This window comes from Culex quinquefasciatus, chromosome 1 (assembly GCF_015732765.1).
Source record: "Culex quinquefasciatus strain JHB chromosome 1, VPISU_Cqui_1.0_pri_paternal, whole genome shotgun sequence".
NCBI lineage: Eukaryota > Metazoa > Arthropoda > Insecta > Diptera > Culicidae > Culex > Culex quinquefasciatus.
In genome coordinates, this window is record NC_051861.1 from 67,827,376 (window position 1) to 67,844,530 (window position 17,155).

At 38.2% G+C, this 17,155-nt stretch overlaps 1 protein-coding gene across 1 annotated transcript in view; it reads right to left on the reverse strand.

Moving 5' to 3' along the window:
• LOC6052646 (transmembrane protein 120 homolog) overlaps positions 1 to 8,161 on the reverse strand; it is an 80,380-nt gene extending 72,219 nt beyond the window's left edge. The window contains exons 1-2 of the mRNA XM_038249476.1: positions 7,840 to 8,161; positions 7,659 to 7,777 (exon numbers count right to left, since the gene is read on the reverse strand). Of these exons, the coding sequence (XP_038105404.1) occupies positions 7,659 to 7,777; positions 7,840 to 7,908 (188 nt within the window). The 5' untranslated portion in view covers positions 7,909 to 8,161. The remainder of the gene's footprint in view (positions 1 to 7,658; positions 7,778 to 7,839) is intronic.
• Between the last annotated feature and the right edge of the window lie 8,994 nt (positions 8,162 to 17,155).

Sequence of the window (17,155 nt, forward strand, 5' to 3'; positions counted from 1 at the left end):
CCCCAGCTGGCTTACATGTTTTGAAAATTCTTGATTTCTGATATTGTCAAGTCGGTCTTGTATGATTTTGTTCAAATTGTTCACTGAAATCTTTTTGTCATAGTCCCCAGTCCGTTGATATTGTCTCCTATAAACATTCCTAAGTCTAATCAAGTGTTTAGTATCTACGTCAATATCAGTTACCTTAAAATTAACAGGAACCTCCCGAACGTTGGCAGCCTCTGCTTGGTTGATAGCCTGCTGGATCACCTCCAGCGAACGATCAATATCGGCAGAAGTTTCCGGGTGTTGATCATAGTCGATGTTGCTGTCGACCACTTGCTGAAACTGCTGCCAGTCAACGTTGTGGTAATCTTTCCGGGTTGGTTGCCGCTGCGGAGTAACGGAAGCTCCAACCTCCACAACCACCGGATAGTGATCAGAACTCAACTCTTCAAACACCTCAGGATGAGCCACGTTCTCAGCCATATTGGTAATGAAGAAGTCGATGATTGAGTGATTCCCAGACCGAGCCACCCTCGTTGGACGATCTGGACTCACAACGTTGTAGTATCCGTTTTGCAGATCGTTGTGCAGAATCACTCCGTTCCGATTCCTCCTGCTGTTGCCCCAAACTTCATGCTTCGCGTTGAGGTCACCAGCGATGATGTACTTTGCGCTTCGCCGTGTCAGCTTCTGGATATCGCTCTTCAGTTTTGCTGCTGAACCATCTCTGGCATTCACCTGACGTGGGCAGTATGCAGCAATGAAGAGTACTGGGCCAACTGAAGTGGGAATTTCCACCCCAACGGCCTCGATGATGTCCAGCTTGAAGTGTGGCAGCCGGCGTGGCTTGAGGTCACGATGAACAGCGACAAGCACACCTCCTCCTCCAGAGGTGGTCCTGTCGAGCTGCGTCGCGATCTTGTAGTTTTGCAGATAAACTTTTTCACCGGGCTTCAGATGAGTTTCCGTGATGGCAGCTACGTCGATCTCCTTCTCGCGAAGAAAATCCACCAGCTCTAAATTCTTTCTCCTAATGGAGCAAGCGTTCCAATTCAGCAGCTTGAGGGACCTACGATCCATACTGGATGACGAACGAGGTCAGCACTTCAATCTGCTGGGTCTTGGTTTTGCATCCACGCAGTGCAGCGGACATCTGTTTGAAAATATTGAGGAGTTCGGTTGAGGTGTAAAGATCATTACCATTTTCCTCAACTGCTGGTTCTTGGGTTGGTCTTGGCTCCTGGCTGAAGCCCGGTGGTGGCGGTCTCGGCTCCTGGCTGGAACCCGGCCGTGGATGATTCATCTCAGCTCTCTTCCTGGGATCCAACGGCAACGGTGCCAAGTTCGGGACCTGGCGTCGCGGTTGAAGAGGTGGAAAATTTTGCTCCACCAGGGCTGGAGGAGTTCTACGACGCTGAGGCTGATTCTTCGTCGATGCTTGCTGCCGAATTTTCACGAACTCAGCTCTCTTGGGGCACTTTCGGTCGGTTGACGAGTGCTCACCGTTGCAGTTGAGGCACTTCACCAGCGAATCTTGGATGCACTGGGATGTGATGTGCGCATCGGTACCACATTTGGCGCAACGACGCTTCAGGTGGCAGTTCTTACCTCCGTGCCCGAAACACAGGCAGTTGAAGCATTGTGTGACGTCACGATGCACTGGTCGGTATCGCTCCCACGACACGATAATGTTGAAAACCGCTCGGATTGCCTTCAGCTCAGGAAGCGTCGTCGATCCCTTAGCCAAATGCAGCAGGTAGAGCTGGTCACGGTACTTGATGTCTTTGTTGCGTCGGCTCATTTTGTGCACGGCCAACACATCCAGTTTCAAAACTTTTAGCTCGGCAGCTAATTCCTCCACTGGCATGTCGTACAGACCTCTGACGACGATTTTGAACGGCTTATCCATGACGACATCATGGGTAAAGTACTCCGCCTCGTTTTCGGTCAAGTAATCCTTGACCAGTTGATAGTGCTGCCTGGATTGCACCAGCACCTTAAATCCGTCCTGACACAGACGAATGTTGCCTAGGACTTTCCCAGACTTGATGAGTTCAACCAGCCCCGCTCGAAAGTCGATCGTTGCTGCTGATTGCCGCACATAAAAAGGAGGCAGTTTCTCCTTTCGCTGTTTCACTTCATTCTCCTTTGCTTCCGCTACCTGGTCCTCGTCAGGCAGTCCAGCGAACTTGTTGTTCTTCAAAAGCTGCTCCTCGTGCGATGAAGAGTTCTCCTCCTCCTCATCCATCGGTACAGTACCGTCGCTCTTTTTCGTCTTTTTGCTGTTCGATGTCACTTCCAAAAGCACCTTCCTTTTGGAAATTCCCGGTTTTTGGCCATCAGTTGAGGCCTCAACCTTCCTTTTGGAAATTCCCACTTTTTTGCCTGCTTGAGCCGCAGGTAGGGCAATATTGCCGGCGTTTTGCGCCGGGACGCGACGAGTCATGTTGATTCAGACAACCTTCACCAACGAATGCTCGGATAACAATCTATTGGAAAATAATTATTTCCATGCAAGTACAAGTTGGTACATGCGATGTACATTGTTCACAGACAACAGTAACACACTTTTCTATTGGTACAATTTTCTGTGATGTCAACGGGCAGCTGCTATTTGAGTTTTGATTTATTTTGGATTTTCATCAAATTTCACAAATATTCAAATTTTTTTTTTAGAAAATAATTTTGTCCATGCAAGTACAAGTTGGTACATGCGATGTACATTGTTCACAGACAACAGAAACACACTTTTCTATTGGTACAATTGTCTGTGATGTCAACGGGCAGCTGCTATTTGAGTTTATTTGATTTATTTTGGATTTTCATCAAATTTCACAAATATTCGAATTGTTTAATTAGAAAATAATTATTTCCATGTAAGTACAAGTTGGTACATGCGATGTACATTGTTCATAGACAACAGAAACACACTTTTCTATTGGTACAATTGTCTGTGATAACAACGGGCAGCTGCTTTTTGAGTTTATTTGATTTATTTTGGATTTTCATTTAATTTGACAAATATTCGAATTTTTTTTTAGAAAATAATTATTTCCATGCAAGTACAAGTTGGTACATGCGATGTACATTGTTCACAGACAACAGAAACACACTTTTCTATTGGTACAATTGTCTGTGATGTCAACGGGCAGCTGCTATTTGAGTTTATTTGATTTATTTTGGATTTTCATCAAATTTCACAAATATTTCAATTGTTTTATTGGAAAATAATTATTTCCATGCAAGTACAAGTTGGTACATGCGATGTACATTGCTCACAGACAACAGAAACACACTTTTCTATTGGTACAATTGTCTGTGATGTGAACGGGCAGCTGCTATTTGAGTTTATTTGATTTATTTTGGATTTTCATCAAATTTCACAAATATTTCAATTGTTTTATTGGAAAATAATTATTTCCATGCAAGTACAAGTTGGTATATGCGATGTACATTGTTCACAGACAACAAAAACACACTTTTCTATTGGCACAATTGTCTGTGATAACAACGGGCAGCTGCTTTTGAGTTTATTTGATTTATTTTGGATTTTCATTTAATTTGACAAATATTCGAATTTTTTTTTAGAAAATAATTATTTCCATGCAAGTACAAGTTGGTACATGTGTTGTACATTGTTCACAGACAACAGAAACACACTTTTCTATTGGTACAATTGTCTGTGATAACAACGGCCAGCTGCTATTTGAGTTGATTTGATTTATTTTGAATTTTCATCAAATTTCACAAATATTCGAATTGTTTTATTAGAAAACAATTATTTCCATGCAAGTACAAGTTGGTACATGCGATGTACATTATTCACAGACACCAAAAACACACTTTTCTTTTGATTTAATTGTCTGTGATAACAACGGGCAGCTGCTATTTGAGTTTATTTGATTTATTTTGAATTTTCAGCAAATTTCTCAAATATTCGAATTGTTTTATTAGAAAACAATTATTTCCATGCAAGTACAAGTTGGTACATTCGATGTACATTGTTCACAGACAACAGAAACACACTTTTCTATTGGTACAATTGTCTGTGTTAACAACGGGCAGCTGCTATTTGAGTTTATTTGATTTATTTTGGTTTTTCATCAAATTTCACAAATATTCGATTTGTTTTATTAGAAAATAATTATTTCCATGCAAGTACAAGTTGGTACATGCGATGTACATTGTTCACAGACAACAGAAACACACTTTTCTATTGGTACAATTGTCTGTGATGACAGCGGGCAACTTTTATTTTAGTTTTGATGTTTATTTTTAATATTTCTTTCAACTTCCCCAAGTTTTAAATTTATTGTTTTATAAATCCTTATTTGTATGTATGCACATATTGATTTATGTTCAAATACTTGCAAAAGCATTAGAAAAACATTTTCTATTTTAGTTTTTATTGTAATACATGTTGGTTTTATTATTATTCAGTGTAATTTCATTTTAAAGGAGGCGCATGGTACTTTATATTCAAAAATCGATAAATTGTTCCAGAGTTGACCTAAATCAACTTAAGTATGGACTTTTATACTCAAACTTACTTAAAATTTTCCAAGGAACACGATCCCGTTGTCAAAATCAATATATAAAGTACTTCAAAAGTTAAGTATAAAGGGAAGTACTACTTATAAGAAGTTTAGGTAAAATCTGAACACAGATTCGTTAGGTACATCGATGGTACATAACTTTCCTGTAATAAAGAAGTTGATTTGGTGACGTTTTCTAAAAACAGCTATCTTTCCAGCAGGGCAAGGCTACTTATCGAACCTTTGAAGTACATCAAAAATCCTTAAAGGTACACATATGTACCACTTTGGTACATGCTTAAACCATGTTCGGATTTTTGATTTGGCCAGATTGCCCTGCTGGATGGATTGACATGCCCGGAGGAGCATCTTCCCGCCTGTCTCAACAGGTAAATAACAAGGGAAATGCGTAAAAATACTTTTCTCTGGTATCAATACTTAATTTTGGTATTCCAGGACCCTTTAATATTTGTCTTAAGGATTATGCAAGAGCAAAATGTGGTATCATACCAAATTAAGGTATTGTTTTCATATTGCAAAATTGCTCAATTTGTCAATGATTGGACACAATAGGTATTACTTTGGTATTAATGTGTTTAATCAAATTCCTCTGAAACTATGGAAAAATGTTGACCAATTTTGACAAAATAATTAATGTTGCGCTGAAATGATGTCTCAAGGCGAATGCATTTATTGAAAACAAAAAAATCAAACATCAAACTGTCCATACGCCTCCTTGTAATCACGGAGATTGTACTGCAGCATTGCCGTGCTGCATTCTTCTCCTCCAAAATCGCTCGACACTCTTTGTCGAACCAATCGTTCCGTCGTCCCCGTTCCACAAATCCGATGGTGCCTTCCGCTGCGTTGGTGATGGCTGCCTTGACGCTCCTCCAGCAGTCTTCGAGGGGAGCTTCCAACAGCTCAACCTCCCTTGGCAACGCAGCCTCCAGCGTATGCGCGTACTGGGATGCGACTTCCGGTAACTTACTGTAAGCCGTCCCTCACCGGGGATACAGACGCTTACAAGAGTGGGAATTAGACACCAACCTTTTAAGCCGTCCCTGACCTGGGGAACAGACACAGGGGGAGGAGTGAAGGGAGGAGGGGGGGGGACTGATGTGTGCGAGGTGGAACACTTCAACTTTTTATTTATTTATTATTATTTTTATTTTTTTTTTTTTTATTTATTTCTAATCAGACCCTAGAGCAGCCAATCTTTCGAAGGGATCCTGGAGAGTGCCTTAGGTTTATTTATTTATTTTTTACAAAAAATTTCGACAACTTTTTTTCGCACTCAAGATACAACCCTGCTTTGGGTGTCTTCTACGCATTCCCCTTCCTTGCGCACTTTTTGCACAGTACACGACGACGACGATAACGATGACGATTACCGCGTCACTCTAGCACTGGCTCTGCGGCGATTTTTTTTCTATTTTGGCTCGCGATGATCGCAAATTAGGAGCCGAAATTCCTTAATTAACCACGAAAACCGGGCTTGATATCAGGCGCAAACGGTTCACTATATGTTCCGACGGCTATTTACGGACACTCACGCCGGGTTGGAACCGGATTACCGCAGGTTTCAAAAATACGCGCCCGTGCTTCAACTCACGCACTGTATCAAAATTAGTGGACAAATCAAATTTCTATCAATGTCACCCCGGGCTATCAATCTCACCCCAAGTTACGGTACTTTGAAAAACGAGTCAATCGATAGATTATTGAATTTTGATGAATTTCAATCCAATTTCATTTTAATAACATTTCTTTTTCAACCTTGTTATTTTTCAGAAGTTTCAAAATTTCATGGATAAGCCGTTAATCAATGACAAATGTATTTGATGTGGCGAAGAATATCACTGAGAACAACATGGAATCATCAGGTGAGTAAATTTTGCTGTTGCATATTGATCATTTCCGTTTTTTCACCAACTGCAACTGCTGCACTAAAAAATGGCATGGAAATACAAATTTTTGTTATTACTTGTGCAAATACCAGCGACCAAAATGTGCCCTAGGTTTCGCAGTAATAGATGGTAAAATACCATGCAATCATACCATAATATTGTGTGAAAGACCACAGGAATACAAAAATATGATTTTCCAAGGGCGCGGGAAAACCTAAAATTAAAACCATGGCAATACCAAGTTTTGGTATTCAAGCAATGTTCAAAAATCCAGAAGACCTTAACTTGGTATAGAAATGGTTTTATTTTGAGGTATTATTTTACCCTTGGAATAACATGGTTTGGTATTGTTGTGCCCTTCCACATACAAGATTTTGGTACGATTTAATGGTATTTTACCATCTATTACTGGGCAATCAAGGGCACATTTTGGTCTCTGTTATTTGCCCAAATAATACCAAAATTTGGTATTCCTGCTCGGGTTAGAAACCATCATCGATTGATTTTTTTAAATCTGCTGAATTAAATATAACAAATCTATTACAAAAAACTCGGGATTTCAAAGCCTTGTATCATGTTTGGTTATGAGTTAAATTTATTAAACATTAAACAACTTTTTTTGAATCTATTTCAATCCTGAATTTTCAAGTGTAATTATCTTTATTATCTTTACACAGCGAGTTGCATATGCCTAGCTGACTAATTTAAGAACAACCAATTTGTTCGGTTTATGAAATTACCGAAACTCTTCAAAATTATCTGTCATTCAGTAGAAAGCATCTAAACTTTCGGTTGATTTGGTTGAAGAGTGCTCAAAATAAAAAAGAAAAAAACAAAATGTTATGCAAAAAATTAAAATACATACGTCAATTAAAAAAGTATTGAAAAATAACCTAGCGTGACGGCACGCTTTTACGGAGCCCCCTTGTCACACTTTGTCACGCGAATACTTGCCCCCTAAAGCGTAACATACTTTATGGATGACGCCTAAAGAGAATTATGAACTTGTGTGTCAAGCTGTCTGCTCAAGTTAATCCCCGTAACGCTTATGAAAACGCAACGTTGCTTTCAAAGTTGCTCCAAAACACCTGCAATTAGTTATTGCAGTCTTTCAAAGAGAAATAATTATCTTATCTGCTCATGGGCTTTTGATTGATGCCTATTTGGTTAACTCTCTCAAACGATCTTATCAGTAAAGGCAATACATTATCAATTTTGTGCGACTTACTGCTTGATATTTTTGGAAATCTGTTGCATGCGGTAGCGTTGATGTTTTATTTGCTTCGTACATTGCTCCTGCTGTACCTCCAAATTTTCGAGAAGATCCAAATAGGTGGAGTTTGTAGCCTGCAATCAGTGAAAATGACAATTGTCCTAGCACCAAAATAATGTGTAAGAAAGATGCCTACCTCCAGACTTTTATACTCGTTTGACAATTCAGTCCACTCCTTTACATATTCATCCAAGTTCAGCTCCATATTGTATTAAAATAAGGTTTTTGATATTGATTTCAATGGTTTACTTAGGTTGCTCTAGGGCGAAAGTTGATTTGTTTTGAATGACAATGGGTTCATTGTTTTAAACTATTCAACGGCATTTTGGCAAATCTTTTTTCCATCCCCAGTTAAAACAACACTTTACTGACCGCAAGAGACTTTCCAAAAGAATGAGAAGAAATGTTGAACGAAGCTACGCGTTTCGGTTACCTACACATCAAATTCAGGTAATGTGTTTTTTTGACATTTGTCAAAGCACGAGAATTCACATATTGCTCAACGCGCCTGTTCCATCACCATAACGCTTACCCTAAGCCTATGCTTACCTTTTACACAACAATTCGATGACTGTTTTAAGCACGGTTCTAATAAGATTTTAATTTTTTTTATTATGATTTTTTCTGCCATCACATGAAGATGGCGCTGTTTGTTAAACTGAATAAATAATCGCAAATGAGCAACTCTCTACGATATCAGCCAATTTCGACCATTTTCATTTTTTGTTTTATTTTATTTGACTCAAACTTTGTGAGGGCCTTCCCTATGACCAAATAAGCTAGTTTGCGTCACTGGTTCACCCATACAAGTCTCCATACAATTTTGGCTGCTGTCCATACATAAATGGTATGTAAATATTCAAACAACTGTAACTTTTGAGCGAACTTTCTTTTGAGTTGCTGAGATATCGTCATTAGAAAATGGTGGGTTGTTTTGGTGAGATTTAGAAAACTTCAATTTTCGTGTTTCTCTTTCTTAAAGCGGCTCTATCTCAGCAACCCGAGGTCCAATCTTCAATGTCTCTTAGTCAATTTTATAGCAAATTTTCTGAACTTTAAAAAAATATTTTCAGAAATGGTCACTCATGGTCACTATTTTTTAAAATCGAAAAACTGCAAATATTTTGCTACAATAAAACTTTCGGTGGCTATATCTTGAAAACGGGGTTCTTTTTCAAAAAATCTGTAAAGTACTTTTCGATTGCAAATTCAATTTTGCATTAAAAAATAACGTCAAATTTGTTTTTGCATGAAATTTCGATTTTTTTTTCCAAAAATCACTATTTTTTCAAAAAATCATAACACGGCGGCAGATTTTTTAACCATGTTTCTCTATGGCTCAAAAGTTGCGGATTTTTGTCCCCTAAAACATATCAACAAATCTCGAAAATCGAAAAATACGTATTTTGGGAAATTTAGTTTTTGTGAAAGATAAGTTGATTAAAAAATCTGCAATTTTTTTTCCGTGTACCTATTTTTTTTCAAAAGTCCTCAAAAATACCTACAACTTTGCCGAAGACACCAAATTGATTAGAAAATTCACTCAAAAGTTACAGCTGTTTGAATATTGACATACCATTTTTGTAAGGACAGTAGCCAAAATTGTATGGAGACTTGTATGGGTGAACCAATGACGCAAAATAGCTTATTTGGTCATAGGATCCCCCACAAAGTATGAGCCAAATCAAAAAATACAAATAAAACCCATTTCCGGTTTTGGTAGAGAATTGCTCAAATATGCCTTTAAAAGAATGCAACAATGAAAATGCAAAAGAAACGAGTTGTTCCTTTAAATCTCGCTATTAATAGTCAAGACCCGGTGCCTGCAGTTCCCGTTACAGTTTATATGGAATTCCAATAAGGCTGGTACAAATATTTTTAAAAGTTTTTGTCACCCCCCCCCCCCCTTCAAAATTGGCCCGAAAAATCAGGGGCAAAAAAAATATTTTTACAATAAACTTCAAAATTTCAATGAAAATTCAAGTGCAACCAGCTGAAATCAAATTAAAATACCGTCAGTGGGGGTGACTATGGGTCAAAAAACGAAACACCTCTCGAAATTTCTTAATAACAAAAACAATTTAAACAACATCGAAAATCTTTCAACGTAGATTTGTTCTTAGATAGTTTACTAACATTTTCCCAAAATATGGTGGATTTTGATGAACTCTACCTTAAATGCCTATTGTTTGAAAATTGACCCAATATCACCCCTTAGAGGGGGTGACATTGGGTCAAATAAAACTAAAATGATGCTGAAATACAAAGATATGGTAAAAACAAGTCATCCAACAGCGTTTCTTGTTCGAGGGAATCGTATTGACATGATACAATGTTTGAAGTGGTGATTTTCAAACATTTGGGTAGTTTTCGAGCAATTCTAACAAAAATATTAGAAAAATGATTTTTCGAGAGGTCATTTTTGGCCAAAAACGTACCCCAACTTTAGACATCTGCCAAAATAACAGGATTTGTTCTAGGAACGAGATTTTTTTCAGCAAAGTCATCTTAAGATGTCCCCTACACAACCCCTTTAACAGAATTCAGTTTCATTGATAATAACCTGAGAAATAGTAAAATCCGTAAAAAATCACTTTGACCCAATCTCACCCCCCAGACCCAATGTCACCCCCACTGACGGTACATTCTCCTGCGTTTAAAATCATTTTTAACATGTTTGGGTTTATTAAAAAATCTTATGATTTTTTGAAAATTTTTGATGCAAAATCTTTTTTTTTCGATACAATTTTTGTTTTTGTCAGATCTTAGATTTTTTGAAAACTAATGATTGCAAAACAACTGAACTAGTGTAAAATGCATTTTAAAACACTTTTTTCATTTAAATGTGAAGACTATGGCTTGCTATTTAAATTTTTATATTTTTTTATTTTTTTGCCCCCCCCCCCCTTGACCTCGGCCAGGGCCGAGGGACAAAAACTTTTTTAAATATTTGCATCGGCCTAAGAATGTAACAGAAAAATTAGGCTCCGGGTCCAGACTGTTAATTTAATGTCTTGAAATGATTAAGCCTGCAAGTATTTGACGAAATACGTTTGTCATTCTGACCAAACAGCGGCATTGAAAGAAACATCTTGTCTTTGTGTGATTTTCCTCTAATATTGCGAGTTTCATTCAAAATCATTTTTTCAACAGGTCTTTCGATTGAACAACGGATAAACAGACTTGTACAGGTCATATTTTAGTTCGGCAATACATTATGTTAGTCTCTCAGGCATGGCAAACCCTCAAATTCTGTCTTAATATTCTTCTTCTGAATTAGAACAAATTCCGTTTCAACAACCGGTTCGAACACGGAACCGGTTGTTGCGTTGAAAATTTGTATACGATTCATAGATTCCAGAATAAGATGACTGAATATTGCTTCTTCAGAACAGAGAACATTGCACAGTTCAGATCGCAAAATTAAGTGGAAAATGGATTTTCCGAAAAATGGATAAGTTTTGGAGCTTTGGTGTCTTCAGAAGAGTTGTTGCATATGAAAGGGCAACTTTTGGTTTGGTTGAAAATTAGGGTGATTTTGGAAATCTAACTTTACAGGAATATTTTTGGGATTTTTTTCGTCTTCTAGAAAGTTGACGGGCTTGCAAAATTTTATCTCGTAATCTACTCCTTCTACGACCAAATTTATAGAAAGCATCTGAGCAAAACCTCAAAAATCAGTTTTTTTAACGTGGCAATTCAGGGTTAAGTTTTAGAGAAAAGTGGTATTCGGGGCACTTTTAGAGCTCTAAAAAACAAACATTTTTATTATCTAACAAGTCAATTTAGACTTAAGGGTCAAAAGTTACAGCGATTTTAAGGTAAAAAAGATGCAAATTTAAAACTTAAATATCTCGAAAGGCGCAAGCCAAATTTTAAGCACTAGGTTGCATTTGAAAGAGGAGATCCAGCACTACAAACGCTGAAAAAATCTCAGGGTATTTTTCTTTAAACTCGAGATATCTTCATTTCAAAAAGTCTAACTTTCAAGGGAAAACCTTATGGGACCACCCTAACGAATTTCGAAAATTGTCCAAATACATGTTTTTCCATGTAATTTTGCCCGCTGAATCTGAATCTGCCCTCAGAATTGACCCAAAGTGTCGAAAAATCGATTTTTGGTCATATTTTGGGTTTCCATGTAAAATTTAAACCCAAAATATGACCAAAATCGATTTTCAACACTTTGGGTCAATTCTGAGGGCAGATTCAGATTCAGCGGGCAAAATTACATGGAAAACATGTATTTGGACAATTTTCGAAATTCGTTAGGTGGTCCCATAAGGTTTTCCTTGAAAGTTAGACTTTCAAATGAAGATATCTCGAGTTTAAAGAAAAACACCCTGAGATTTTCAGCGTTTGTAGTGCTGGATCTCCTCTTTCAAATGCAACCTAGTGCTTAAAATTTGGCTTGCGCCTTTTCGAGATATTTAAGTTTTAAATTTGCATCTTTTTTACCTTAAAATCGCTGTAACTTTTGACCCTTAAGTCCAAATTGACTTGTCAGATAATAAAAATGTTTGTTTTTTAGAGCTCTAAAAGTGCCCCGAATACCACTCTTATCTAAAACTTAACCCTGAATTGCCACGTTAAAAAAACTGATTTTTGAAGGTTTGCTCAGATGCTTTCTATAAATTTGGTCGTAGAAGGAGTAGATTACGAGATAAAATTTTGCAAGCCCGTCAACTTTCTAGAAGACGAAAAAAATCCCAAAAATATTCCTGTAAAGTTAGATTTCCAAAATCACCCTAATCGTGAACCACCCTAATTTTCAACCAAACCAAAAGTTGCCCCTTTTCATATGCAACAACTCTTCTGAAGACACCAAAGCTCCAAAACTTATCCATTTTCGGAAAATCCATTTTCCACTTAATTTTGCGATCTGACCACTGTAAATTGTGTGAAGAAAGGTACTACTACTTTTTTTCTTTTTTGCAATTAACGTTCATTCTGACTTTGGCATGTCTTATAGTCGAATTGGTTTGAAATAAACAATGATAATACAATTTACTATGTATTGTTAAATATAAAGTACCGTAAAACGGGGTGACTTTGATAGCCGGGGTGACTTTGATAGGTTCGCGATTTTTCCGCAAAATGAAGAGTATAATTAAAATATTAACGGAATTGTTTAGAATCATTCTGACTATGGTAGAGAAGTGTTCAAAGAACCTCAAAAAGAACTTTTCATAAAATTTTGGAAACTTTAAAAAGTTAGTTAACTATAGTTAAGAAAATGTTGATGAAAGTAATTATTTTAAACTTCTCAAAGTGTCATGATTTTCTCAATGAACATGATTTTGAATCGGAAAACGGAATGCATTTTAGGATTCTTTGGACAATTTTCCACTAGGAGAAGGTAAAATAAGTTTGTAAATGATAAATAATATGTGTTTTGAAACACAATTTAAAAAAATCTCCAAATTTATGGACAACTTCAGTTGAACAAATTTCATGTAAAATGTGAAAACTTGTGATAAGTGCTTCGAATTCAGTATAACATGCAATATAAATCGATAATTTTATAAACAAAACTAGTTTTAACAAATTTCAGGCAAAATTCCGACTTTTTAACAATTTTACCTAAAATTTATATTTATTTTGTTTAAAAGCTTATAAACTTAAATATCTAAATATAAACATTATTTTTTTACTTAAAAACAATACCAGCAACTTCAGTGATGGTACATTTAACGTACACATAAAGTTTGAACATCTTAAATATGATTTTAAGAACAAAAACTATGACTATCAAAGTCACCCCGGAATTTCAACTAAGAATTTTTAAAGTAACTTTTTTTCTAAACACTATTGAAAAAACGTTTTTTTCCAAAATAGTGCATGGACTTTGTGTGGCCTGCCCCAGTACATGTTTTAAAAATAATAATCTTGAGTAAAACCTTACCTATTGAAAAATATTCAAAAAACAAATTGCAATCCTATCAAAGTCACCCCGGTTTACGGTAGCAAAATCAAACATATTTTTTTCTCGATGCATACAACACGGTTTTTTTTTAATTTTCAGAGGGTAAATGTATGCTAAACATTTATTTTTGCAATTCCATCGTGAAACTACTTACTTTTCCCATCATTCTTGAACGACGAAATAGCCTACTATTCTGTACCAAAAATAACAGAATCGAATAGCAACACTTTTCAAAATAAATGCTGAAAAGTTCTACTTTTCAGCACTGAAATGGTTGCTGAAAAGTTGAACTTTTCAGAACTTGTTTCGAAAAGTTACACCTTTAAACTTTTTTTTGATTTACGATTTATTGACAAAATACATGAAAATTTGACATAAAATTTCACTCAATGGGTGTTTTTCGGAATTGCAAAAAATGTTGTGTGGAACTCGTTGCAAAACTTGATTTTTCAGTGCTATAAAATCACTCGAAAAATGAACTTCTCAATTAGACCTCCTAGACCCACCTTTATGTTTATCTATCGACTCAGAATCAAATTCTGAGCAAATGTCTGTGTGTGTGGAGGGATGTTGATCAAAAAATTGTCACTCGATTATCTCGAGACTTTGCCCGTTTTGGCCTCATTCGATCCGTCTTGGGGTCCCATAAGTCGCTATTAAAAATTATGCAGTTTAATTAAGTACTTCAAAAGTTATGCTAAATTTTTTTGACTAAAGTTCGAAAGATTGTAAAAAGGGTGGGTTTTGTAAGAAAACCCGTAATGTTATACATTTTCAGAAAGGTATTTGACCTTTCCAACGCGTCCAAAACATTGAAATCTGACAAATCTATCAAAAGTTATAAGCACTTAGTGTTATTTAAGCACTTTTTTGGAGGACGGATTTCAAATATTTTGATGAAAACGTAGTCCGGATCTCCCATGCGATCAATCGTTAGATGGGTCATTCCACCTGAAGTGTGCAAGAAAAAATGCAAATTTGAAAATTACCATCTCCGATTCTGCTTAAATTTGGCAGAGCTTTTGAGACTATCAAAACATGCAAAACCCCGAATTTCATCCAAATCGGACCACCCCCTCCATTTTTGGACCCTCCCAAAAAATCGACCTTTTGGCGATTTTTGAGCGAAACCCCTATCTTCAAACGACGATAACTCAGGAACCACAAATCTTAGAGAGTCGATCTTTGGCTCAATTTTAAAGGAAATTGGACGTAGAATCCATTTCCGTGATCAAAATTTGGATTAAAATAATTTGTCTACCTGTATTGCGCAATTGAAAACTTTAAATGGCCGTATCTCAAAACAGCCCTATTTATTTTTAAATTTGACCTCACCATCGTATTCCCCGTCCAATTTTACATAAGAATCACTTATCGACAGAAAGGAATATGTTTCGTTCCAGAGAAATCGAATTTTAAAGTTTTAAGTATACACCATATTCTTGATTTACACAACGAAATGGGGGTGTTTAAATCGAGAATCGTTTAAAAAAAGAATGTCCATGACTTAAATTAAGAATATGACTTAAATTAAGAATATTTGTGATTTCGTAATTTTTCGGAGAATTTTCAAAATGTATCAATTGAATTTTGTTAAGGAATGTAATTAAAACATTTTATTATGGTTTTGGAACACCTGGGATGTTCTAGTCCATCCGAAACATCCGGAAGTGTTGTGCAACAGGCTTACCAAAGAAACAAGTAGAAACTTCAAGATTTTGACAACGGATCCTACCCAGACTGCTTCAGTGAGTGTGATAGGCTACAGATCCTTATTGTAACAACTTATTGGGATGATCTGGGTTGTTGGAGTGGTCACGATTAACAACCCTGTATCTACTGTCGGGTCACCACTGTCGGGTCAACTGTGACCATCCAACGCGAGTGACCACTCTTATCACGGCTGCACGCGACCTACAGCAGCTGATCGCGGTATTGGTGATCGCGGTAATCCTCTCGCGAGATGGACGATCGTGATCGCTGATAGGACCAACACCAACAGCAGGATGCACTTTTCCGGGGTCGATGACCGCCAGGCCGGGTTGATGACCTGACCTGCCTCAACGAACGACGGGAGCAGCTGACCTGCTGCGATTTTTAGTTTTAAGATTTAGAACCCTCGTACCTGCAGATCGAAACGGTCGATTCTGCGCCCATCAGGCAATTTATATCTGTTAGCGTATTTTTCAATAAATGTAGTCCTTTTTAGTTCGTGTATTTAAGTAAAAATTGTGTTTAAATTAAAGAATTGTGTTTTACTGTGATTTCGTGTTGTTTTAATTGTGAAACCCGAATTTTCGGAAGCCACCCAACGCACGGACTACCTACGGCCAACGAACCAGGACCGGACCAGCCACCCCAATCCGATCCGGTCGATGATGGGGGCCACCAGAGCTGTCGAAGGCTAGGTTGTACTCCGGCTCCCCAACATTCTGGTCCTTCGAACCGGATCGGACGGATCCTGGTTCGCGGGAGGAAGGACGGTTGGACGCTACATTGCCGTTTGTGGACGAGGTTCGTCGCCATTGGACTGTGGCGTGGCACGGTTCGCCATCGCTGCTGGGAACAATCAAAGCGCGCCAACGGTTTGGCCATTCTTCCCTGGGACAATAGGACATTGTACCCTCAACCCGGACAACGAACTTCACGCTTGGACATCTACGCGCCAACGTGTTGCGTTTGCTACGCTGTGCACATTCCGCTGGAGCGAACCGCTGCGTGCGTCCCATTGGATCGAGTGAGCGGCGAGAGCGCGTCTCCGGTCACGGTCAGCCATTTTCTGGGACATCCGGTCAGCCATTTCCTGGACCATCCGATTGCTGCGTTGATGCCGGAGCCATCCGACTGCTGCGTTGAAACACTGTTCCAGAAAGGACACCTTTTGCCCAGGTAAAATATTCTAAGCACAGTGTATGTCGAAGCCGAAGCGAGTCGCTACCGTGAAACTAACACCGATTTTCGACCACCCAACTCATTACTACGCCCGAACCGGCTGGACGCCGGTGATTGCACGTGCTGTGACCACGTGGAGGTCGCTGACCATCTGCACGACTCCAAGCCGACACGCGGCGACTCCGAGGTCACTGGAGATCTACACGACGATCTGCACGACTCCAAGAGGACATCTAACGGTGGCCACAACCGTTTGCTACCGTTCAGACAACCCGAGAAGGACGACATCAACGTGACTGACACGTGCCAAGACGGATCGCCACGTGGACTGAAGAGGCTGCGCAACTGTTCGTTTCTACCGGTGAGTGCTAAAGAATAGTATATTGCCGAAGCTAAGACGACAGAAATACACCATTTTAAATCGAGTTTGTATCCTCTTCGCTTACACCACGCATCCCTGAGGTCATCCCATTCGCTGATTGATTTACGATCTGATCTGGTTCACGTTGTTTTTTGGTTGCTGCTACTGTTTCTCCAGGTGAGATACACTAGCAAAGTATATGGCTTGCCGAAGCCAAGGCACCGTTGATACTACATGTCGTTTTCCACCTCTTCTTCGCACACCCACGCATTC